Source organism: Hyalella azteca, unplaced genomic scaffold (assembly GCF_000764305.2).
Source record: "Hyalella azteca isolate HAZT.00-mixed unplaced genomic scaffold, Hazt_2.0.2 contig1718, whole genome shotgun sequence".
Taxonomy (NCBI): Eukaryota; Metazoa; Arthropoda; class Malacostraca; order Amphipoda; family Hyalellidae; genus Hyalella; species Hyalella azteca.
The window spans coordinates 100,874-127,009 of NW_025932021.1; the positions used below are offsets into that span (position 1 = coordinate 100,874).

General features: G+C 39.5%; 3 protein-coding genes across 3 annotated transcripts; 1 reads left to right on the forward strand and 2 right to left on the reverse strand.

Annotated features, from left to right (window-relative positions):
* Window positions 1-218: 218 nt before the first annotated feature.
* LOC108680368 (SET domain-containing protein SmydA-8-like) lies at window positions 219-15,209 on the reverse strand. The gene is made up of 6 exons (XM_018169176.2): window positions 15,134-15,209; window positions 14,334-14,523; window positions 12,914-14,095; window positions 12,538-12,670; window positions 2,773-2,891; window positions 219-2,139 (listed from the first exon to the last, which is right to left on the reverse strand). Exons 2-6 carry the CDS (start codon window positions 14,520-14,522, stop codon window positions 1,993-1,995), a joined length of 1,770 nt encoding a protein of 589 aa, XP_018024665.1. The 5' UTR covers window position 14,523; window positions 15,134-15,209; the 3' UTR covers window positions 219-1,992.
* Window positions 7,433-11,853, forward strand: LOC108680369. Its single transcript, XM_018169178.2, has 8 exons — window positions 7,433-7,819; window positions 8,033-8,128; window positions 8,648-8,740; window positions 9,053-9,142; window positions 9,952-10,011; window positions 10,568-10,830; window positions 11,032-11,206; window positions 11,417-11,853. The coding sequence occupies exons 1-8, from the start codon at window positions 7,609-7,611 to the stop codon at window positions 11,578-11,580; spliced, it is 1,152 nt and encodes a 383-aa protein (XP_018024667.1). The 5' UTR covers window positions 7,433-7,608; the 3' UTR covers window positions 11,581-11,853.
* Window positions 15,210-19,314: 4,105 nt separating the features above from the next.
* LOC108680364 (procathepsin L) lies at window positions 19,315-24,178 on the reverse strand. The gene is made up of 7 exons (XM_018169171.2): window positions 23,875-24,178; window positions 23,150-23,302; window positions 22,774-22,874; window positions 21,825-22,056; window positions 21,112-21,303; window positions 20,695-20,860; window positions 19,315-20,091 (listed from the first exon to the last, which is right to left on the reverse strand). The coding sequence occupies exons 1-7, from the start codon at window positions 23,983-23,985 to the stop codon at window positions 19,886-19,888; spliced, it is 1,161 nt and encodes a 386-aa protein (XP_018024660.1). The 5' UTR covers window positions 23,986-24,178; the 3' UTR covers window positions 19,315-19,885.
* Between the last annotated feature and the right edge of the window lie 1,958 nt (window positions 24,179-26,136).

Consider the following 26,136-nt stretch of genomic DNA (forward strand, 5'->3'; position numbering starts at 1 on the left):
GAAGCGTTCTGTCGCACGCGTGTGAAGCTTCTGAACAAGGGATTCGATCATATATAGGTAACTATCCAACCAACGAACTACGTTTCCCTGTATGAGCTGCATGAAAGATATGCATGGTATGATAAAATAATTCGTTAAATCACTACGTCTGAATCACAAGTGTAAGCTGGACTGAATTTTCCCCTAGCACAGCTGAAGGGAAAATAAAAAATATGCAGTTAACGGTCAAAATCTTGCATGCATTTTTATTTATTTTTTTTTTTGCGAGCTACTACAACTCATCTTGACAAACGCACCGCAGCTGCATGATGGTTGCAAAAAATATTCTAAGTACAGGATATGACTACATTTACAGATCATAGAATGCCGAAAAAAAAGACATTGATACAAATTTAACAAAACTATAAAAAGCGGCTATTTCTAACATAGAAAGAAACTAAAATAAGATCTACAGTCACAGTTGGCAAAAATCTTAACCAAAAAAGTGTTCTACTAATGTTTATTCCCGCGATTAAAAAAAGCTTTATTACATAATCGTAAAACTGTCAATTTCTGAGCATTATATAATTGTATAGAAGTACATGGCTTAACGAATATAATGCAATATTGATAAATTCATCCTCCTCGTCGATCAGCTCTGACTACAATACATGGATGTGCATAGCTCAAAGGAAACTTAAAGTACTAGCTAAGCGTATCCTTCTTACTCGATGAGCTTCAATGATGATTTCAAATAGAATAAATGAATGTAATTCGAATGAGTATCTAAGGCTAGTTTAAAATATTCTTGCTATGCAATGAGCTTCAATGACGATTTCAAATTGAGTAAATGAATGTAACTTGAATGAGAACCTAAAGCTCCTTTAAATTATCATTGCTAGGCAATGTGCTTCAATGATTATAAATGATATAAATGGATTAACCTCGAACAAGAATTTGAAAGCTTACACGAAGTATATCTGCTTTTCAATAATCGATTAAGATTATAAAATAATAACTGAATACACCTCGTAGGTGAATCTAAAAGCTAACATCAAGTTTTCCCGCTATTCAAGAAGCTATAGATAGATTATAAGATTATATAGATAGATTATGTGTAGATAAGAAGCCCTTGAGTAAGGCCGTTCGATCGTAGACTTAAAAAAGCTGATATTGTCCAGTTTAAAACATGAAAAGGTTGAGTTTCTAACGCGAAAAACGCATTAATTTAACGAAAAATTATTCTACCCAAGAAATAACTTTTTTAACGCAAATAATTCAATAGAATTCATCGGGAAAAAAAATCCGAAGGACTCGTGGTATATAAATTATCAGAAACCTTAAGACTAATTCACTTTCCTAATCTGAATGCACAACGTCAACATTATCTATTCTTTCATAAAAATACATATCAAATTTGCATGCCAGTAGCATCACAATTATTAATCATAACAATTTATTGATCAGAAAGATTTTCATCCCAAAATTTTACTAAAAATTTCATTACATAAACTCCGTACTTCAAAAATTTAATTACAATAGTCCGACGAGTGGACAAATGTGAATTGTACATAAAGGATCGATTGTTGGAATTTTTCGAAAATTATTGATGAAAATTTTCAAAATACGGGTGAGGGGCGTCCAGGTAACAAAATTGACGAACAAAATATATAAAAAACGCATTAGTCTGTCATTGAGCGTTGATTGCGTATACTTACAACATATAAGAATATAATAAGAAACGGTTGTGTATAGTCCACACGTTTCCTCGCAAATTATAGCAATAATTAACTCAAGATATCTATCTATGCTACTATACATGCATATTGACGAGCCTTCTTAACGCAAAACATCCTATTCATTTATATTTACGCTATTCAATTAAATATTTTATTTATCAGAACTTTTTACGAAATTGATGGATAATTGACAATTTCTAATGTTTTCTCACATCTCATTAACGAAATCATGATAAATTTTGAAAGCAAATTTCTAAAAATATATCCTGAAGTATTATGCTGTCTTCCAGCCTTCCTCCTTCATCCATTTTATCATTTGTTTGATTTCATCCTTCGCCTCGATGCCGAGCTGTCCCTCTGGCTGCACCTCCGGCTCGTAGCTCAGCACCCGCGCGCACTCCACCAGCGCGTCGTACCCCTCCTGGCGGAACAAAAACAGTGTAAGTACAAGGGCAATTAAAACCCATACTGGAAAATATAAGTGCGCGATGGGTAAGTTTAACATCGTTTTATCCAGTGCTACCAGCTAAACTGGCACAATCTATAATATGTGTCGTCCAGAGCTGGGTAGCGCTACTTTGAAATGTAGCGGCCGCTACCGCTACATGCTCTAAATGTAGCGGGTGCTACCGCTACCGCTACAATTGCTTAAATGTAGCGCCGCTACCGCTACCGCTGCAAGTGCTTAAATGTAGCGGCCGCGGCCGCTACCGCTACAATTGCTTAAATGTAGCGCCGCTACCGCTACTGGAAATGTAGCGGCCGCTACATGTAGCGCGCTACTGCCCACCTCTGGCTGACATCAAACAGTTGTCAAGCAATCGTGACTAAGTGTAAGTACAATGGCAATTAAAACCCATACTGGAAAGTATAAGAGATGTGGAAGTTTCACATCGTTCCATCCATTGCTACCAGCTAAACCGGCACAATCTATAAATTGTGACGTCAAGCAGTTGTAGCTCAATCGTGACAATCCATAACACGAGGCGAGGTAAGATGAAGCTACTACATGTTAAAGATAACAAATGGTAAACTGTCCAAATGATGAGGTTACCTTTGCGAGCTTCTTGGCAATTTCGTTAGGAATGACGTTGCTCTGGAACATTGAGATAGTCTTGTAGAAGATCGACTGGTAGAGTTCGTAGAGCACTGAGCCGCGGAGGCGAGACACACCTGATGAAAAAAAAAATTAGTTCACAAGCTACAATTGCAACTTCTTGATGACTTGCATAGAGCATAGATACGCAAAAAATTGCGAGTTGATGAATTTTACACTTAATAAACGAGAGCCGTGATGAAATCGGGCAAATTCAAATCACATGCCATAACAAATACATTTCACGTTCTTACTGAATTTCACTTAAATAATAAAATCTAAGCTATATATATATATATCATTCATTTCCAGTGAAAATTTTCCTTCAATTTTTGGATATTAGTATTACACAGTTTGGAGTCTTAATTAATCAATAATATCGGCATCCAAAAATCTTCTGAGCTAAACACAGCATGTTCAATTGCACTTTTCGCAAGTATGACGATCCTGAAGCTGCAAAACTGTTTGGCTTTACCAATTCCTAAATGTAATTAAACAAAATCCCACAGAGTATTGATGCGTTTTATGAGGCTAGAGTGGGGTCGGCGCGTACAAGTAAAGCAGCCTTTAGCAGGTCGGAGCCAAAATAGCCTGTAAGTCGCACCGCATCCCAGCTCACGACACAGCGTGGGCCGCGCACTGCGCACCTCCAAGAATAAATGCTCACAGCTGCTGGGAAGACAGGCACCAACACGCTAATATTATGACCCCTTGCTTGCTCTCGCCTAACTAGCATCTTGAAGAAAGCCGTCTATGAGGAGCGCCGTACTTTCGATTTCTATCGAAATTATCGATATTCTGAATCTTATCCCTCGACTGACATTAAGTGAACGGCAAAACCTAAAATCTCCACATCGTGTGAAATATATTATTTTAACACCGTTCGCTAAATCTAATACCATGATTTAAACACAACTTCCGTGATCAAATATGAATTGTGGAGCAGAATCGGAGTAGGGTAACCGAAAAAGATGCTCCAGTAGCATGTGAGGTAATCTCCATTGCCGTAGTATGCGAGTAAACCAGAATAATTGGTTCACTGTCAAAGGAATTAGGAAACGCGGTCAGTAAGACGAGTGCCAGAAATGTAACTGTCAGAGTTGGTAGTGCGATCATCATAGAACTGTCATGCCGCTATCATCTAGAACTTGCGCTCATTCTCGTGCGTATTTCAATTGTTTTTTTTTTAATAAACAGTTTTTCTCTGCGCGTTTACGTAATTCGAATCGAATTCATTTGTATTTACACAAATTGAAGAAAAATCGCTAAAATATATCGATGCGTTGTCTTGTATTTTGCCCTGAAATATTGAACTGAAAGCTAACAGAAGGCAGCCGGTAGCAGGGCCAAATTTCGTGAGTGGAGCCGCACACCGGCAGGTCAGAGCAGGCAACCTGAACGCAGATCTGAGGTTGGTTGGCTTAGTAACCTTAGTTTCTTCGAGCATCTGAAATACCAGCAGGCGCTGCAGCTGATATGTAAATTTGAAACCATAAAATGTGCCTCGGATACAGAGTTGAAGACCATTTTAATGCATGTGAAATAATTTAAGTTTTGACTATAAAATTGTATGAAAAAATTGTTTAGCACTCATTAATATGTTTAAATTTTGGAAAAACGAATGGAAGCTCTAGTCTAAATGGTATTTTAACGGGTATGAAAATGGCGCAAGAAATGATGATACACATGTAAAACTAAAATTATAATAATCTACTCCATTGAGATCCAACGAAGTTGAAAATTTCTATACCGAGCTTAACGTTTTCCCGGGCCATCAGTTGCCGCTCTGTCTGCTGACTCACACTGGAATTTGGAAACAATCAATGACCAGTCGCAGCGGTGGTCGAATGGCGGAGAACTATCGACTGAAGATGCAGTAGTCGAGTGCAACGAACAACGAAAATGCGGAGATCATAGAACCATATATATCAAGAAGATGTCAAATGTTAATTATACTAGTGACTTCAAGATCTGTAAGAATCTAATTTATAGTGTATGTATTTTAGAGGAAAATCACGGAATTACAGTAAATACATACTCATTTTTTACAGCTTATATAGGTATAGATATACAGATTCCTGTCAGTCCACATCGAAGGCGAATGATTTCTTTGAAGAAAATATCCACCAAGTGAGTGAGAAACGTGTTGCAGTTAGAGATAACAATATCAATACGTCATAGGCGGCGCTCCAGGCAGTGTAGAAAACCACGTGGTATCACCATCACCGTCGTCACGACTCACGGAGCACAACACAGTGAGACTAGCCATGGTGGTGACGAAATGTGTGTCCATTGCCCTGCTGTTTTTAATTCTTAAGATACACATTTACCGTCAGTGAATTGTAGTCGTTTTGAACAAGAAATACGTGGTTTATTGATTGTGTGTTTATTTTGACTTATCTGTGTGTCGTGTGTACTATACACCTGATTAGTACGAGATGAAACTAAATAGGGACAGAGCATAGCCTCGGACTGCATTACTGGGGGACGAGCGAAGCCGGAATGCATGGCTGAGGCTGAAAATTAAACAGTAAGACGTTCGAGGAGAAACTATAGTTACTGGACCAACGGTAGAGATAATTGGACTGTGTCAAGATTAAATCATGCTCATTTATTCCTAATATTTTTAGTTTAGACAGTGTTGAAGTTAATTTTTACTTAAAGATATACTCTGCAAGAAAGGTATTTCTGATTAATTAATTTATGATTGCTCGTCTAGGACAAGAGGAACTTTGTACTCAAAAATGTATGAACTTTAGCAGGTTTCCATGTTGATGTCCATACAAACAGTCATGTTCGAATTCACTGCGTTTCTGAGGCAGTTGGCGCCGTTTAACCGCCTCGTGTAACTAGGGCTAGAGCAATTCTGTTGCGCATTGTTCAGTAGGAACGGTACATGAAAACGTCAGAAAGAAGCAGGAAGCCGCCTCTGTCGGTGATCAAAACGATATATGAATGTATCAATAGTTCTATCGGTTTCTCGCAACTCTCTCTCAACTAGCTACCCACGGAAATCGCATTGGCTTGCGAATATTATGGGAATTAGCCATAAAATCGAACTCTTGCAGAAAGTCCAATAAATGTTAGTTCTCACTTCTCCTGCATTGTGTTGGTGCATTAGCCTGATTAGGAACTTAAATTTAGTCATAATCTTTATATCGACTGACTCCCCGGGTAAAAGATAGCTTTAATTCTATTATGCTTGCGTACCTCCCGTCTTTACGATCATATTTCGAGTAATTACGAGTCTGAAGACTGAAGAGTCCGAACGGCATTCAAGAGGACATAGGGCTTTAGTCTTTAGAACGAAGCGAACATGGAAGCTGGCCAATCCGGAACATCCGTTGGTTTCCATCGCCGCAGCCTTGAACTTTTTTCCAATCGGGCTCGCCAAGCTCCCGCGTTTCCAAGTAATCCGCGTTGCTCCGCCGCCATCTTTGTAGACCATTCTTTCGTTCTTGCTCGTTTCAGTCGGTTGGATGTTTTGGTGAATGGTGACAATGGAGAAAGAAAGAGCCAAGCAGAAAGGATTAAGCTATTGTGAAAAACTACTTCCTTCAGCTAGAGACCGTTATTTAAGAAAATTGCTAGACATTAACGATGTTGATCCATATGAAGTGCCGGCAAAGCAGTGGTGTAAAGATTTTGCAAGCCTGCCCCCCATTTCACACGGTGATTTACTGAACTATTTCGTGTTTGGCGTCAGCCAATACACCTAGCAAGAATTTAAGGCATTCAAGACGCTTGAATCTTACAAACAATTTGTGGATGGATGGGTGCAGGAGATATACACCCACAAACTTGCCAACTGTAACAACACTGTCATTGCTGCCAAGGTGAGGATAATGGATCACGAGTGAGTCGGAGTGAAGGGTGGAATCATAATCATTAGAATTTTCAAATTCTACATAGCCTAGTGACAAACCAGAGATATTCTAGAAGCAGTTCATTTTTAATTTCCTTATTTACTGAAGATTTAATCCATGAAACCAATATCTTAGGCAGCAGTTAGGCTATGTGTGAAGTGTGATGCCGTCAAACAGCCTGAACAGGCAACAGCCAACAGGGTTACGGATACCTAAGGCTAATAAGGGACGGTTTTGACTTTTGAGCATTTTTTGTTAATAAGTTCCTACCATGAAACATGGTAACGTCGAGAACTAAGCTGCCTTGTCCTTCCTTCACGGCTGGTAAACTAAAGAAACTCATTCCATTGTCAAGTTTTCTGTTCAAATGGTCGTGAGAACGACTTGTACATCCAATAACGGCGCAGTAGCGTCCCATCTTCAAGCAAAAATTTCAAATGGAGACTTAGATTGAACACCGTAGCGAAAGCTAGCTCGGTCTACAAACATGGCCGTCGATCCCACAATGCATCTGGCGATTCGGAGCCGTGACGTCATCCTTGCGAGCCCGATTGTATAATACAGTTTGCAAATCTTAAGAACTAATCACTTCTCTAATTTATAAATTACTGACTGGTGTGATATAATTGATATCGAATAATGCGCGAGCTCTAAGGAGAAATTGACATTGTGCTCGCTCGAAAATACCTAAGTTGAGATGTTTACGGTGTAGAGTTTTGCTTCGCTGCATTGCTCAATGTTTTTGGCCTTTGGGCGTTTGAAATTATTATGTTGTTGTACACTAGATATTATTTTCTGAGGATTCCGCTTAAACTATTGACATCTAGCATTGCAGTTAAATCGTTTATGTATTATCTGACAGCTATTTTAGACTAAAATATTCACAGCTTCCCCCAGTATTCTCTCTCGTCATTTAATTCCAAGAGACATGAATCTCAACCGGAGGAAAACATTTGTTGGTGTTTATTTCAACAAGAATGATTGGGAAATCGTTCCCAGAATTTGGCTGCGGCAAGAAAATTCACGACTCCTGACATACTGGCCGGATGAAGGTGACGTTGTGACGCAAGCTAAGGCTTGCGCGCCGGTGCAGCGAAGCTGGCAGCTTTACCCGGTCCAGCAGATTGTGGAGGCTTCAGGTATAATATTTAAGTTTACCCAAAAATTTCTCTTACATTATAAAATCGTGGATCATTTCGTCGTTTTATCCTGATTCATTAGTTTTGAAGAAGTGTAGACTGATTGCAAGGAAGATATTGCTGGACAGGAAGAAGTGAGTGCCGAATGTTGTATTTTCTTTACCTAGTCGAAATGTTATTAGGAACGCTACATAGTTTTACGATTTTCTTTAGGAGACTACTACCGGGCTGAGCGTAAGATGTGCTTACGGCACATCACTCAGAAAGAGGCTCACGAGAAAGACTTCTCAGCCCGTCGTGTTAAAAACGGTAATATCTCCACCTCTAACCCACTCAACTATTTACCTACTTGGATCGTATTCGAATTTCAGTAAATCTACTTTCTGTACTACCAAGCAATATCTTAGAATTGAATTTCGTGGCATTACAGCGCCTCTTGATGTCATGCATGAACCTGCTTATTTACTCATATTTCTTTTTTGAATGCGCAAATCAAAATATTATTTTAATTTAATACATTTTTGTTCGCATTTATGCAGTTATTTACTAGATATCCTGGCATATATTCATCAAATTTCTATGGAAAAACTTAATGTGTAATGATTATTGAATTGAATTTTTTTACAATTGTAGTACCTGGGTCGTAAAATTGCTTCAAATTATCCTAAAACTTATTCATCATTTGAGCTGAAATTAAATTCAGTGGAACTCAGCCATTCGCCAGTAAAGCACTCTAGTAGTACGAATGATTGAAATATGCCGGTTAAGTGGTCAGGGCAAATTTTAATTTAACAACTTTACTTAGAATTCCCTTTTTTCTCCGCGCAGAGTTCAGTATTGTATCAAGTTGTGGAGACGACAGTTCAAGTACCGAAATACCACCTTCATTAGCCTCGAAAAATTTTTCTGGTATAAAAATAGGTTAGTATGAGTGGTATGTTCGTTGCTTTGAGAAAGATAACATCAACACTTTTTATTTTTAACATCGTTTCTATAGTCTTTGCAAATTTTTATTAGTACGAAGAGATGGTGAATGTTTTGTGATATATTCTTGTTATTGTGAAGTTTTGACGACTCCAATCATATTACCAATGCATGCATTTAATAATGTTTTTTTTAGTTATGATGCTATTGTTAACGCTCATGTCGATTTGATTTAAACCAATTATATTGGAATATTTTTTGGTTCTCACTCCGCACTGAGTATGTTATAATCAAAACTATCATTTGCAGCGCATGATGACGTGAACGCTAGACCTGGCCTGCAAGTTGAACTTCCGAGAAGTGATTGTTCGCCCACAAGACCAAAAGAAAGGCTGATTGGTAAGGAGAAGATTTGGATGAATTAGTAGTATACAGAGGTGGGCAGTAGCGCGCTACATTTTCAGTAGCGGTAGCGGTGGTGGCGCTACATTTAAGCAATTGTAGCGGTAGCGGTATCGCCCGCTACGTATTTAAGTAGCGATACGATGTTTTGCCGCTACAGAGCTACCGCTACATTTATAGATAATGCCTTTAGATTTTACTTTATAATATTAAATATTATTTAAAAACCAGCATGATAAATATATAATATAAATTACAGAATAAAACTGTGCGAAAGATTTCAGTGTAATGTTGTTAACCTTAGCCTGTTACTTATGTCAACATGTTAGTTGTTAGTCCAGAGGTGGGCAGTAGCGCGCTACATTTTCAGTAGCGGTAGCGGCGCTACATTTAAGCAATTGTAGCGGTAGCGACGCTACATTTAAGCAATTGTAGCGGTAGCGCCCGTTACATTTAGAGCATGTAGCGGTAGCGCTCGCTACATTTCAAAGTAGCGCTGCCCAGCCCTGGTAGTATATACTTGTATGATCTAAAGTTCTCGCTCGACGCAACTTTCATTTCACTGCACCTGTGCTCAGCAATGATCAAACTCGTTTTGGTTGCATACATTGATTTTGTGTGATTGATCATTTGACCAAAATTCATTTTCATATCGATAAAACGTCCGACATATAAATTTTCTCCTATTTCTACATGTAGTTTTGTATAATATTGTTCGTCGTTAAAAGCTGCCCACAAAGTGAGCTAGTAATCAGCGTGTTTCCGATGGGATGGAATATGACGGATAACTCGTCCTCTGTCCCCAGGGGAGGAAGAAATGCCCTCCAGTAGCCGATCACCTGCTCCGGTGATGTCGCCATTTTCCCGTGAGTATGCCATTTTTTTGGTGAATTTTGCTGATTTCAAAGATGAATCCTTTAAATAATGGTAATATAGTGATAAAATTTTGTATTTTTTTAAGTTTAATTACGCGAGTACACTCATAAATTCCCTTTTACTCGTTTTATAACGAGTAAACTGGGGGAATCGAATTGTTGAAAGTTAAACTTCTGCCGACTGACGTTTTCTATGTGTCTATCGTACGAACTAATTAAGGATGCATGCATGGAATAACAGATTCAACAGATATCGAGGGAAACTGATTGTAGTCATGTCAAATAGTTAGGACATTTATACGTCCATAGCGCAGCCAACTGCATCCAACCAATACGCACTGATATTTTAATCCTTAAATATCTACTACGGTATATTAGTTAGAATGTTTAATCTTGCTCGCAATTTTGCGTTTCAATATTTTCCTGATCATTATAAATTCATTTCAGTTTAGGCTGTATTGACAAAATTCTCCGTGAAATATTACAATTCTGATTGAATAACTATTCATCACTGTTTGCATTTTTTCCCCGGACAACACAAGAGCAGCCGTCGAAAATGATTCCGCGGCTCAAACTTCAGGTCCAGAAATGAGCCGCACAATTTTACAGCGCCTCGACGTCCTGGAATCTAACCAGAAAATCATCAGAAGAAACTTGGAAAGAATTATCAGCATCACAGCAAGCACTAATTTGCTGGTGAAGAATCCTTTGGTGCATAATAACATCGGAGGCCTGCATTCGTCCGTGCGATCATTCGATCCAGCCTCGACGCTTGATGAGCTAGACCAGCTATTAGAAGCGCATAATATTGTGAGTAATTCATTCACAATTTGCACTAATTATTATATAAGTTCATTAGCTCTACTCAGTACTTGGGCAATTCTGCGTGCTATTACCAACTATTTACGTGTCACCTTGTAGCAATCTAACCTCACAGTGAAACCTTATTTTCGCATTAGTGCATAGGTATTGTCTAATCGTTAAATCAAATATTTTTTTTCGTCGTTTCAGATTGAAAGACTTCGAGGAGAAGAATTTTCGACATCGACTGCAACCTTGAAGGCCATGATAAGAAAGCTTGTGGCTCGCTCGCTTCTTACGAAATTCAGTATTTCGGAACATGATCCTCTACTGCCGAATTCAAAGATATGCATGAGAAGCCATAAGATATACGATGTACTCTTTGGTAAGTGTTATCTACTAGAACAATGGAAATATAGAATCCTCCCATTTATGCTCACTGTTAAACTAAAGTAAATTGACTGCAATGTCTATGGAAATATTGTGTTATTGCACAGAACCAAATTACCTATGGAATATATATGGAGACCAGTAGAAAAATATATATCTAGCGAAATAATTTTTAATATAAAAATAGTATAATTTTTTTCCACAGAGGCTCTGGAGCGAACAATCCATCGTGGAATTTCTCGTAGTAATTTCGACAGCGATTTGCAGACAATTTTATGTCATGCATGTAATCGGAGCAGCAACCACAAGAGTCGAAGGGAGAAGTTAGTTAACACCCAAAGACGCACTTCTTCAGCATCCGAGGCTTGATAATTTTACGGTGTCATAATTACCAGTACTTCAGTACTTGAATAATTATTTGTGAATTAATGGTTGGTCAAAAATGTTGCTGGAAAAATTATTGAACAGAGTTGAAAGCTAAACCGCGCAGAACCAACTGCTTTTTGCTAATTATGTGATCTATTCTATAACGTAGTAACATTTTTTGCTTCTGATCCGCGATTGATCGGGCCATTGAGCGCCAGATGCGTAATTTATCAGAGTAGTTTCGTTGACTGAATTGGAAACTACGCCACTGACACAGAAGAGAAGCAAAATGTTGACAATTGAGTAGTAATTATACGAATATGGAGTACATGTAAAAAATGAACGGATATTACAGGAACTTTACGAGTATCACCCGAAGCAACACATTTGAGCAGAAAGGCATGTCAGTGCCGATAAGTGTAGTGCTTTAACTCGAGTCTCAATTACGCGGAATAGATTTAATTTTACACTTTACGTTGAATATTGGCTTGAAATTAATTTTAGTATTTTTATCCTGTGTTTTAAGTTAGACTGAAATTTAAATCCCTGCATGTACTGCACTGATGACTTCCTGAAAAATACCAGTTTCCATATTGATGAGGCTATCGCACTAACTTCTCCAAGGCCAGAACATGGCGCTGCATTGCTCGCGTCATGAGTGAGATGTTTGCTCGGAAGTTGAGCCGCTACTGTGAAACTTCTTGTCAATTCTCATCAAGGTATATATATCACGTCGGCTCTTTACCCAATTTTTTTACCATTACGCGACTTGATGCCGCCTTGTCAGTTTTTCTGAGTGAAGCTTGGCGCGCTTTGAGCTGCTTGCCGAGCAAAGCGGTTAATATAGATAATGCCATCGTTGAAATAATTAGGTATTCAGCTTTCAAACTAACGAGTATTCCTGCCCTGAAAAATTCCAATCTAAACTATTAATACTGAATTAGGTGTAGAAATACTCACCAGGCACGAGGCAGTCAGCGACGGCAAGAACCTGCCTGCAGAGGGCTTCTTTCCTCAGCAGCTGCATTGGAGCAAGCGATGCCAGCTCGTAGCCTTCCTCCGAGCCGTACAAGTGGATCAATGCGTACTTAATCTGATCATAAAAAACACCAAAAGTGTTACGGATTATGGGAGTTCAGTTAAGGTTCTTAGCTAATTTTCCTCACTAATACAAAAATGCGTCACTTTTATGTATTGCAGTATTGCTCATGATAAGGTCACACATGAATTCACATCTAAATCAATATTGAACAAAGCATCGACATTCAAACCAAACTTTTACTTTGAGTAACAATAAAAATTAAACTTTTGCAATACATTTAGTATACGGTCTTACATTTAGTAAGCATGCGTGATTCGTGTAGAAAGTTGGAGCCCATTTTTCAAGAAACTGCTCGCAAGATCTAATGGTGGGATTAGTTGACTCAAGCTCTTCTGCTTCCTCCGTCATGACTGAGGTCATCCGAACTAAATAATCAGGATCAACGGGCGTGGAGCAAGTGATGCATTTCCAGTCAGAGGATGGAGACAGTGGATCTGTGGGGATGACCACTGAAGTAGGTGGAGCCAGTTTGCTTTTAGCAGCAGCAGCTGCAGCTGAGGTTTTCGTCGCTTTGCTGGTCTTAGGGCAGTTGGGACACATCAAAGCAGACGCATAAGTACCGAGTTCTGTAGGGTCGACACATCGGGGGCAGTGGCACGTAAAGAATTTGGAAGTAAGCAGATGTTCTTGTCTGACGGCTGTCGTGGCGAGCACCTCAGTATAACATGAGGTCAAGTGACTGCCTCTCCGGATGGGAACAGCGGCGCGGACCACGAGATTTAAGTCGGCATCGAAAGTTCTGTGTGTGTTCGGAATACACGAATGTTCCAACATCGAACCTTGAGAGTAAACTCCTTGGATTGAGGAATCTGGTAGACGAATTTCGAATGCATTTGTGTCAATAATGCCCAGCACTTTTTTTATGAGGTCTTCATCGTATCTGTCAATTTTGAGACGCTCTCTGATGATGTCTACAACGGTGCGTTGAGTAATTGCGGCGTTTTCCGTGCGTGACCTCCTTTCATCGTGGCTTTCAAGAGTCATCAAGCGTCTCCAGAGACTCGTCTGGTTGTCCCTCAAGCTCAGAAGTCTCAATGGCATTATGCATTCATACAGAGAGTTATTCTGTCCAAACAAGGAAACCTTCACAGGCATACCAGACTCGCTCACGGCTTCACACTCCGGCTCATGGGCTTCAGCCTGCTGACAATCTGCATCGCACATTGGGAAGCCACATTTTTTGCAGCGGTACTGACCATCCACGGGTCGGTAGCAAGCCAGACAAACCGGCTCTGTGATCTGCTTTGGTCCGATCAAAAGAGGGCTGTCTGAAAGAAGCAGTTCTCCTGGTGCAATGTCTCGCGTTGCCAAAAAGTACCGCCCGAGCTCGGGACACTTGTTGATCTTCCAGGGCTTGCAATCCCTCTGATGTTTGCCCCATGCTGCCACCTGGTGAGCTTTTGAGCAGTACCAAACCTGCCGGTAGAACGAGCGTTTTTGCGTCCGTCTATTCATGAATGAAACAATCGAAATTGAAAGTAAAAAGATTTAAATTCGAGTAGCTAAGTTACACATTTTGAACTTAACGCAACTAAAGTCTCTCCAAAACAATGAACTCAAGAAGAGAATCCCAACAAGGGCTTTAAATTGATAATAATAGCCATATTTTTAATATCTAGCCTTATTTTTAATATCTAGCCTAGCTACTGCCAACCTGCCAACAGCCGCCGCAGGCCCGGGCGGACTTAGAGGTGTTGCCGCACTCCTTGCAGGACACGGAGGGCGCTTCTTCAGCGACTTCACCGCTACAGTCGCCATTTGCCGTCGGCAGTGACGTTGCTTTCATCATGTCTTGGAGGGAGATGCCGTCGGGCATTTTGGCTCCTACACTTGTGCCTGGCATGCTATAGAGAAAGAAAATCGTTTCCAATATTATTATTGTTTGACATTGTCTGAAAATATTATTTCAACCCTTCGAACGAAGATTTTAAATTTAATCTCATATAAATTAAAATTCGAATTTGACTTGAATATTATTTCATGAAAACATTATTCGAGTTCATTTTCTACGTCGAGAGCCACAAAGATATATCGGGCATCACTTCTGTCAAGATTTTTGAAGTGTATTATCTTACTCATTTGCTGTCCAATGTGCTTATTAAAATATTTACTATTTTTTCGCTCTTTAGAAAGTTTTGGAAGCTTCTTTTGCAAATTAACCTAAGGGTAGGCACACAGTGAAAGCAGGTTGCCAGCGTGCTGGTTACCTGCTCAGGCTGGTGCCTGAAACCATAGAATACAGAAGCCTATCCGTACAGGTTTTCACTATGAACACTTACATTATTATCCTATGTTCATTCTTGTGGCAGGTTGGAGCAGGTTCCCCGCGCGGGCAAACCTTTTTTCACTGTGTGCGTACCCTAACGCACAATAGACGTGAATTTAAACGGCCCTTTAATATCATTTGAATCTATCCTAAATGAAACATTACTTTAATTTATGCTTTAAACTTACCTGTTAATATATGATCTCCGATGACTCCTAAAATTGTTATTATGCAATTCTGAAAAAGTTTTTATTTTCGTTAATTTCACGGGAAATTAAAACCGTTCATAGGGATAATTTTATTGTGTTCAAGCGCAAAATTCTTCTATCAATATTCTTCTATTGTCATCAAGCGCAAAAATTCATATCTGACTGTTCTATTTATCCTGATTTTTTATGCTCACGATTTCGTTTTTGCACGAAAACGATTTCGTTTTCGTGCAAAATTCTTGCAAATTTATTCAGGTGTATTTTGTTTGATCTCATAGCAGGTACTAATATTAATTAAAAAAAAATTTAATATGTTCTGCGTCCATTCCCATTACATAATGACGATATATTAAACGCCTCTAGAGGCAACAAATCTGTAGTAAATCACTATGTATATACGTCATTGCTAATGCCAAATTCCTATCGGAATCTACTTGATTTTGAGTGATATTTATCCATTAAATTTCCAGTAAGAATCACATGAAGTAAAGTGAGCTGCACTTTTTGTTACGATCAGACTAAGCAAGCTGTTTCAGATTTTTTGTAAAAAATATCCATGTTTTTTATGCGACTGGAGCGATTAACCTTTTTAAATACCTTTTGTATACAAGAATAAGCTTGTCATGAATCGCTAAATACTTCTTTTACGGAGAACATTATTTGGCTAATGTTCATGAATGTTGCCCACGTTTCACTTGTCTCAAGTGGTAACTCATTTCGTTAGCCGTCGAAATATAGGTAGTCGTTTAAAATTAATCACGACTGCATGAGCATTATGATTGGTTCACAGTTCAACTTGTCCAAGAACTTTACACAATAACTCGTCAGCCTAGCTTGGGTCACCACAATGGATTTCTTCTTCGAACCAACGTGAAATTTTCGCTACTCATTTTCATTAGGTAATTCATTACGAGAATTGTTTTAAATTTTTTCCATAACCATGGTAACAGTGTAATGAACGATTAGCTCTGGCCATAAGAGGGATGGACTACAATTGGTCGCTGTTATCAAGCCGCCACCGCGGGCTGCTCCGACAACTCCCCTCGTGCAGCTACGACCAAGTCTCGACTGTCGCGGGCTACCCTCACCCGCGCACGTATAGGCGCTCACCGCCTCGTGTCTTGCACCGATGCCAAACAAAGCGCCTATTTCTGGTATCCACGATACTCTCACGAGTCCTTTCTTTGCTTGACGTTTAAAACCATCATTTAAATGGAGATCGACCCGCTCATTTTTTTACCTTCCCAACACAAATCAAGTCGCACACACTCAATTACGCTTAACGCTCCATCATCGTAATCCGGCATCGATTTGAAGGAGTCATTGTAGCTATTATAGCTATCATTTACTAGTCGCTTCTTAATTCCTGATGGCAGGTCATATTTAGAGCTAACTGAATTTAAATATATAAAAATTACCGGCATTGATTTATTTTTGAAATCACCTGACCGCGTCTAGTGACAAGCAGCCAACATTGTCCTACTGGCCTCAATATCGCGACGTGTCGAGGACAAATGTAAATGAAACTCTTCCGACAACGCAGCCTGAAGGACACAAGATTATAGGCAAATTAATTTTTACAGTTCAATTTCGTGAATTATCGCTTGCATTTTTATTATTTATAAAGGAACAAACTTAGTTTCGAGATTTTGACGTCACTTAATTGGAACTGATGTGACCAATAACCTGAGACGCCAAAATGTCGCAGCGTGGTTAACTCGGCCGGACAAATTACTATTACATAATTTATTCTTCTAAAAAATGAGCAATAAGAGTAGCAAGATACCTTGCCAACATTGTTAAAGACCGCGAACCCTTAACTCGAGTGACAAAAGGGTTTATTTAAAGAAGCGAGCTCGATACCTGTCAAGTAAAGTTAGATATTTGTCTCATAGAACTATCTTTTACAGCTCATCCAGAATCCACTTGAGTTTGAGGCAAGTAATCTCGACTTCTAGTCACGTCCACTCAAGTAGAAGTTAGTGCAGAGCTACAGAGAGCAGCGGTGCGCTGTCAGCGCGCTTGTTTGTGACAATCAGCAAGCTATTCTTGACCTGAGACTAAGTACGCAGCACGAAACCTCCTGTGGATGATTTCTACTTGCTGTGCTAGCATCTGACGCACGAAAATTCGTAATACATTACAGTGCCGGAAATGGCTATACGACCACGCAGTTTTCTACAAATATTTGTTCTTGCACAAAAAATATGATATTCTAATTACACGAGGTTAAACTACGTTAAAAAAAACGGTTCCAACGCTATGCGATAAAAATAATTTTCTTAAAATATATGAAAAAAAATTATGAAAATTAGAAAAACCTAGGTGGAAATGGTTATAAGACCAAGATACGTTTTTCCGTTTGTGGATCACATACACTCATTTTAATAGGCAATCTCATCTCCTTTCGCCATAATTACCTCAATGCATCTTCTCCCCACGCTATTTACCGTATAATCCAGTGTCTTTTGAGAAATTTTATGCCAAGAACGAAGGATAGCCGTGCTCAGGTCACTCACAGATTGAAACTGGCGCTCATTTTGGTAAACATCCCTCGCCATGATGCCCCATAAGTTTTCAATGGGGTTGAGGTCAGGACTAAGAGCCGACCGCGGCAACAGAGTAATATTCTGCTCTAGGAACCACATGTTTGCTGATTTTGGGGTGTGAATCGAAGCATTGTCTTGTTGGAAAACATATGATCCCTCATGTTTCTCATCGGCAAAAGGGAGAAGGTTGGTAAAACAGCGTGTGCTTGTAAGCCTCGGAATCTTGTCTCCCATGTAAAATAGCTAGAGTTGATTTTTCCTTTCAGCTAAACGCCCTAAAAAACCATGACAGAACGAACACCAGATTGCCGCTTGAAAAAAAATTTAGGCTCACGGCCAGTGGTGCCAATAGCATTGCCATCCATCTGGATCATAAAGATTGAACTTTTTCATCACTGAAGGTAATCATGTGCCATCCCTTACCAATAAGCAAATATTTTTCAGCAAATTTTTGTCGGTTGATAATATGCTTTTGTTGGAGCACAGGGGCATTTTTTCTTCGTCATGTATTTGAACTTTTTCGTGTCATGCAATGACTAACGGGTGCGTCGTGCTGTCACATCAACTCCAGTGGCCAATTTTATAGAAGAAGTAGAGGTAGCGCAAGTTTTAGAACCTCAGAAAACAGTCTCCTAAGATCCCTGTCGGTTAATTTTGGGGTTGGTCCAGTGTGCTTTTTTCACCCGTAGCCGCCCGGATTAGCAAAAAAATTATTGTGCAATGGGTTTTGAGAGTTTTATTCCCATTGCGATGTCCCGTTGGCTTCTACTGCATTTCACAAAGCCGAAAACTGCGTCTTCTCGGCCTCAGTGAGTCTTGTCCCATTAGGCATATTTTTTACTTCGAAAAAATATAAATGAGGACACTGAACTACACCAGAAGTACACCAGAAAGGCCCTAGATGACGAAAATCAATATATTCTTTATATTGCTGTACTTTTTATAGTGAAAATGCTACAGAAAGATACCAAAATGGAGAAAAACCTATCCTGGTCTTATAACCATTTCCACCTAGGTTTTTCTAATTTTCATAATTTCTTCTCATATATTTTGAGAAAATTATATTTTTTTTCGCATAGCGTTGGAACCGTTTTTAAACGTAGTTTAACCTCGTATAATTAGAATCCCATAATTTTTTGTGCAAGGAAAAATATTTGGAGAAAACTGGGTGGTCGTATAGCCATTTCCGGCACTGTAGAAGAATATATAGCTATTCTTGACCTGAGACGTAGCACGAAACCTCCTATGGAGGACATTTCTACTTGCTGTACGTGCTAGTATCTGACGCATGAAAAGCCGCAAAAGAACAGCGAGGTTTTTACTTTTACCTAATATTCTAGTGCTTCATGCTCGCAACGAAAGAAAAGACTGGTAAGTGTTCGAACGGAATATACATACTCTTACTACAACGATACAATCTCTGCTTTTTCCGTTCATCAAGCATATTACGTACAATAAATAGTTTTCGTTCAAATATTTAACTTGTGCCCGCTGGTGTGATAAAATTTCAAAAATTTGAAGTGTATCGCCTAAACCATTCGTGCTCGAACATCATGACAGGTTGACAGGAAGCTTACGGTATATTCATTTGGATGAAATTAAACTCTGTCAAACGCACGCACAGAAATTTTATTGCTTTGAATAAAAAAAATTGCAAATACTCTGTTCTGCATTCAACTCAAAGCATCAGCTTAATTTATTACAGCCTAAATAATGACATTAAAAAGTAATGGAATCGAGAAAGCTTTCTAAGTTTCACTACGTGACGCACATTTTCGGAAGAATATTTTAAGTCGAAGACGTTTTGACAGATTTCCGGTCCGGACAAGTGCAAACTTTTTCACTTAAAAAAGGCAAGTATAAACTCTGAGCTTATATTTAAGTGAAATTAAAATCTGTTCTTTATTATTAGATTTCAATTAAAATGTGATGCTATAGAAAACAGAAGTAAAATAGACGGGTAAAGCATCACTGTGAACTTCAAAAAATGTGAAAACCGATTTACATAAGCCGGGAATTACTGTTGAGGTTAATCTTCCTGAAATTTAACTCTGGAAAATATTCACAATTACTCACCAAATTCAACAAAAATTCGCAACAATTCAAGACTTAATGAGGTCTAACTTATTAAGGAGTTAGAGGTTAACATTAAGTCATTAACTTAATTGTTCATGAGGAACCATCACAAGGGGAATGAAGCCTCAGAGGTGACGCCGCACATGTTATTTGCGTTTCTCGCCAGTCGGTAGTAGCCGCCCTCGCCCCATTCTTCTCCCCACGAGTTCTTGATCAGCCAAAAATCCTCTCCCTCGTCGGTGGTGCCGTAGCCCACCACCAGCACCCCGTGGTTCAGGAACTCTTTGGTGCAGTTCTCATTCTTGTAAACGCCTACACGGTTGATTTTTGTTGGGTGAGGTTTGTTTGTTTGTCGTTTGTTAGATACTATGTGGCTTAGCGATAATAACCTAGGTCATACATTTACAGGCGTAGTTCTGTATCCAAAGTTGCATACAATAGTGAAAGGTTTAACGATACAATTTTCAATTTTGATTGAATATCCGAGTAATATCGACGAACACATCCACCTAATTGTAAAACCAGAGAAGTTATATTCCTCACAATGTAATAAATTTAGTATACATTAATTTTCAGGTATAACATCCTCGTTAATGCATTTGTAACTAAAACTTTTCCATACCTCATTTACAAAAATATATCCTTCTTACAAGTTTCAACCGTCGTCTCATCCTTTATCGACCTCCCGATAGCATCTGCCGCTGCTTAGCGAGCGTCACTATATACCCTCGCTGCTCACCGTCACTACCCTCGCTGCTCACCGCCACTACCCTCGCTGCTCACCGTCACTACCGTCGCTGCTCACCGTCACTACCCTCGCTGCTCACCGTCACTACCCTCGCTGCTCACCGTCACTACCCTCGCTGCTCACCGTCACTACCCTCGCTGCTCACCGTCACTACCCTCGCTGCTCACCGTCACTATAGAACTGGAAGTCCGCGTGCGTGGCGTCGACGCCGGCAGCGACGGGGCCGTTGAAGGCGACGGCGCGCTGCAGTGCCGCCTCGTCGCCGTCAGGCAGGTCCTCGAAGCCCGCGTCGGTCGCGGCGCGGTACTCGGGACGGTAGCGACACTCGCCCTTCTGCGGTCAAAACGGCAAGTAAAGGCGCCGATTGCTTATGATTTTCTAAATAATTAATCGTGTTGTCACTCGTTTGCTTATTTCAGGGTAGGTGCGTTTGGTGCTCTAGCTCGACGAATAACCAAGTACTACGTACTGTACTATCTAGCACATCCCTGTTTGGAAGTCTTTTCTGGAACAGGAATGCGAAAAAATTACCAAATATTTAAGGTGTTGCGCTCTAAGGATGTCTCAAAGAAGGTGGCACTGACCTGACCTTCATATGGGTAGCTTTCCTCCGTGTCGATGCCCCCGTTGTTCTTGATATACACGAAGGCATCGTCCATCACTCCGCCGTTGCAGCCTCGCACGTTGGGCGTGTTGACGCAGTCGAGGAGGTTCTGCTCAGACAAACTCACCAGCTCTCCTGTCTGGATGAAGTGCAGTCCTTCCACTGCTCCGGTCTTTTGACAATATCAAAAATGTTAGCAACAAGCAATTTCAAAGGTATTTTCCATGACAAATTTGATGAACTTTTATGTTTTAAAACAAAACTTTGTTGCGTAATATCACCAATAATTTACTTTCTTCAAAATCTGGGCAATAATACTTTTGACTGCAAAACTAAGTTCATTCATTCTTATTTATTTGGTAATAACAATTTATGGAGATTAGGAATGTGATCAATCAGAAGCCTATCTGTTATTGAAGTAGGAAATGTATCGCATTACTTCGTTCCTGCTGGCAATAACCAACTTTAAGTAATCAAGTTGAAAGAGACAATTCCCGCAAATCTGGAAAAATGACCGTGAAAAATGACCCCAATCTGGAAAAATGACCGTGAAAAATTACCCCAATCTGGAAAAATGACCGTGAAAAATTACCCCAATCTGGAAAAATGACCGTGAAAAATTACCCCAATCTGGAAAAATGACCGTGAAAAAGTTCATCATGCAAATGCAAGAATATTGTACGACTTACTGACCGTGGCAAAGGCCCAGCAGGAGCCACAGGCACCTTGCCTTTTGACCTCCGTTACACCGCCGCGCTGCCTCCAGTCTACTGACTCAGGAGGAGCATAGCTCGGTGACGCTTCCAGCACCCGCGTCCTGTTGATGCTTGCACCGCCTCTCGTACTGTTGTCGTAATTGTTGCTTCCATTGATGATTAGGTGGTTGCCATCAGTATGGTTGCTGTTATTGTTTGTTCGGTTTGTCCTGAATATAAGAATTACATATCGCATTGTTCTAATTATACAATTATAACTTTGGTAACATGGATACCAAATAAAACTTGAAATTATACTCTTTCATGTGGTTTTTATTTCATCTTTCTACGTTTAATACTTTTCGAGTTATAAGCCTTTCTTTTAGCAACTTTTTTGGGTCACCCTGTATGAATATTGCAATTACCTATCGCATTGTTCCCCAAAAATTCGTCAACGAAAGCTGAATGAGTGGGAGGATTGAAAGAAAATTAGGATCATTTAGGACGTTTTAAAATTCTGTTCTGTCTAAGAAGCCTTTTAAAATAAATCAGAATTAATTATACTCTGGAAGTTGGTCACGAGAATTTCTTGGTTACGTTTACTATTTTGCCAACTGTCATATTTGGATCCTCTGAAAATCGGCGTTAAACCAATGCAGAAGGAGCGTCTACTTATGAATAAACAGTATCGACCAGTAAAAAATTACGTTATATATGCAAAAATCACGTAAAAAATGCTAACACACGTAAAATGTTAGATCCGAAACCACTCGTACAATAACAGTATAACGCAGCAGCGTACCGGCATTTTGCGTGAGAAAGAGCGGCTTTTGTAGCTCTAAATCAGGCGAGTCGTGTCGTCTTCTGTGTCGCAATTTTGTCAAAATTTGACTTCCAATTATTTGCAATACGAAGTCCATTGTACTCATTTTTTATTGTGAACTCACGCAGTTGTCGGTGCAGGAATGTCAGCCACTAATGACGTGATGAATTTATTCCTGGGACGTCGTCTGGTACCGGCCTGCGTGGCTAGGAACTCGCGGTGTAACTGGATTGGTGCGAACATCGAAATAAGGTTATTTATGAGACCGGAAACTGAGAATTATCGTGTCATTCACCTATCAAGTCCTCATAAAAAAGAATGCTTCAAATCATGATGACATCAGCATATATAGGAGGAAATCGAAGCTTACTTTGTTCAGCAGAAATCGCAGAAATTTTCTTCGTATTGATTTCAGGCATACGAAGTCTTCAGATTGTTTGAAGCCTAATTAAATGATACATGAAGATAGGAAAAAACCTAAATTTTTGTATATTATTCACCAAATCGCCGTAGGCATTCATGGCGAGGGTGTAGCTGAGGTCAGCTTGGTAGTAGCGCAGATTGTGCTCCGCAATTTTGACGACGTTGCGCATCCACACGCGACGTCTGAACGAATCTTCAGCGTCACTGCCGTACTCTTTCCCGTGCAGCTCCTGAAATGAATTTCCTAGGACATTGATAACGGTATCTAGAATAATTTAATCCAGTATTGAATATACAAGGACCAGAAAATACAAATTGTAAGTCTATGAACGGTTTCGATGATTATCAGCCTTGAAATGCATTAGGAGCACATGAAGTGAAAACCGGATATTTCGGTGTATAGAAATTCCTGCTTGTCACTGTGTTAATATTTTTGAATTAATTCTAATAACCCGTATAAAATAAGCAGGATCCAATCAACCAATCGCGTGGTGGCTGATTAGCAGCCGACTGTGGACGTTTGTTTGACTCGTGGTAACGTTTGAAAGAACTTAATTACTGACGCTGCCGCAAGGAGCAACAACCGAACATATATAATTTTGCAAGACAATCGACATACATCGATGAATATTCTAGCCAATTTCAGAATTCATCCCGTGCATTAAGGTTTATGCTGCTTCACATACGCTGAATGTGACGGAAGTAAGTGATTCGGGGAAATGTCTTCCAAATAAAGGGATATTCCAGTTCATGTAAAAAAGTTTTCAGCCATGTAACACAAGGCAAAACAAAAGTTACGAACCTTGAATTGGTTCCATTCTTCCATTAGGGAAGATTCAATTAAATTTCCAACTGTAATACTAAGAGTAAATAAAAGACCAAAAGCAACTACTAAACACTCGGTCATTTTCATGAACTACAACGACCTCCCTAAACACAAAATGGTAGCTTTGCTCCTAAATCATCGATCGCTGTCTTCACCGTTCACCCTTCGAGGTTTTCAGCACTTTGAAATAGATTATCAAAGTTAAAACTATAACAGCTAAGTTCAGTTAATGTCCGACATGACCGCCGACTCGTAAGAAGCCTTGACAATACGCACAGCAGAAACGGACTAAATTGCCTGCGTGCTTGTGAAATAAATTTTCCCCTACCGCTGAGACAGGGTAACTACATAAGGCCTGAAGTTGTTCAAATTTTTCCCCAATGTGAGCTCGGACAAAGTAATTACATACATTAAGTTTTGTGGTTCATCAAATTTTACCCTCCGCTGAGGCAAAACTAGGTACGGCCAGCAGTTAATAAAATTTTCCATTATATAGCTGAATTAGGGTAACCCCATAAGGAGAAAACATGTAGAGATTGAAAAGTAATTAAATTGAATATTATTATTTTTTAACCACGTGCATCCACCAATCGAACTACCAGATAGTGACATATTTTGGTAATCTCCATCAGTAGTTTGTACAATGTGCTGAACTAAATCTTATTTGTTGGAAATGGCTTTTCATAATCTTTTCACACTATGATAGAGACTCGCAAGATAATTGAGAACTGTTACTGATTATTAAGAAATACTCAGCAAATCTCTTTAGTTAAAATTTGAGTGGCCACAAAGTATCGGCTTTAAATCCGCATTTGATGCCCAATTACTGAGTAGGAAAACGAAGTTGCGTACAAAGTTCTCCGACATTTAATGACTTATTCCCTGGTCGTAATGGGTTCTCTTAAAATACTTTATATAGCTCCATGCTATCAGTATGGAGTGATATTCGAGTACTGCAAGGAAAACTTTTATCAATCAGTTATATCTTGCACAATTTACGGTTGTTGAAATTGTCTAGAATGTTTGTTGATCTTGATTGGAAAAAGTCACCTGACCACGTACGTCATCAGGTTTAAAGACGAAAATTATGATAGTGCTGAAATATCATTGAAAAATTTGTAATGGATATAGGAAGCCTAGGAAGAACTTCCCCGGAACTTAATGTAGCCAAGATAATCTGCATGGTTATGCTCAGGCTTTGGTACTCATGAAATTTTCATTGACATTCTTCACGAATTTCAGCGGAGCCTGCCCGCACACTGGAAGTCTGTGGAAGATTTTCGAACCTGCGACATGAGTAGACGTAGAATATACGTGTTCGCCGACACGTCTTTTGTTAATACAGGGCTACAGAATTCTTCATAGTGTTGCCAATTCTATATTTAGATAAGCTGTCAGAAAAGCCCCAATTATTCATTTTCATGTATCACGAAATTCATACGTGTGACCTTAGCTTCATTAGTCCTCGTGTGAACCGAGTTATGGCGCAGCCAGCTTCATGGGAGGGCTATCTCAATTATTTAATGATAAACTAAATATAATTGCTTGTTACTGATGATAACACTGATTTAAATTTAAGCCAAATTAATCATTTTTTGTCGAGCTAATTCAGGAATTGGTACGTCTGTGGTTTGATAGTGAAGGATTTACTACCTTACACCATACCTGGTCCCTCATATGTGCCATAATATCGTAATGTGTTACATAAATTAAATTTTTATGCATGAAGTCGATTTGTTAGGCTGATTTTACTGCCAGGAAACAAGGCCTTCTCTCAGCACCAGCACTGCGCAAATTTTCCGGCTCTGCCGGGCTGCTGGAGTCTTTCTCTACATCATCACAGGCGCTGCGCTGGTGAAGATATCCTCGCGCCCAGTCAATCACCAATGTGGGCAACGATGTCGATTAGTGTGGGTTACTGCATATCGCGGGTGATCCGACCACTCCAAGATTTAGAAGTCGAATTTCCTTGAATAATCTATGCAGATGCATGGCGAACTATCGACTGTGGGTTTATCGTTGCAGATCGAAGTATCTGAGTGTGGGCAACTTTACAGAGCAAACCGAAAAATTGATGCGAAAACATGTCGGTTGGCTATTCAATCTAATAGAATAATTGATCGGAAATTGATATGCACTTTAATTTATGATTACCCAGTTAAAATTTTATTCAAAATTGCGTTCAATCTAGTTCAATAGATAAAATGCGCTATGTCGGGTAGATTTCTGATGTCAGTT

Coding starts and splice junctions, on each gene's coding strand:
- LOC108680369 (XM_018169178.2), top strand. CDS start 7,609: ATGAATCTCAACCGGAGGAAAACATTTGTTGGTGTTTATTTCAACAAG. Junction 10,831..11,031: donor TATTAGAAGCGCATAATATT/GTGAGTAATTCA, acceptor TCGTCGTTTCAG/ATTGAAAGACTTCGAGGAGA. Junction 11,207..11,416: donor GATATACGATGTACTCTTTG/GTAAGTGTTATC, acceptor TTTTTTCCACAG/AGGCTCTGGAGCGAACAATC.
- LOC108680368 (XM_018169176.2), bottom strand. CDS start 14,522: ATGCCAGGCACAAGTGTAGGAGCCAAAATGCCCGACGGCATCTCCCTC. Junction 14,096..14,333: donor CCTGCGGCGGCTGTTGGCAG/GTTGGCAGTAGC, acceptor TTCTACCGGCAG/GTTTGGTACTGCTCAAAAGC. Junction 12,671..12,913: donor ATCACGCATGCTTACTAAAT/GTAAGACCGTAT, acceptor TTTTATGATCAG/ATTAAGTACGCATTGATCCA.
- LOC108680364 (XM_018169171.2), bottom strand. CDS start 23,985: ATGAAAATGACCGAGTGTTTAGTAGTTGCTTTTGGTCTTTTATTTACT. Junction 22,057..22,773: donor ATTCCTGCACCGACAACTGC/GTGAGTTCACAA, acceptor TCTTATATTCAG/GACAAACCGAACAAACAATA. Junction 21,304..21,824: donor CCTGCTGGGCCTTTGCCACG/GTCAGTAAGTCG, acceptor TATTGTCAAAAG/ACCGGAGCAGTGGAAGGACT.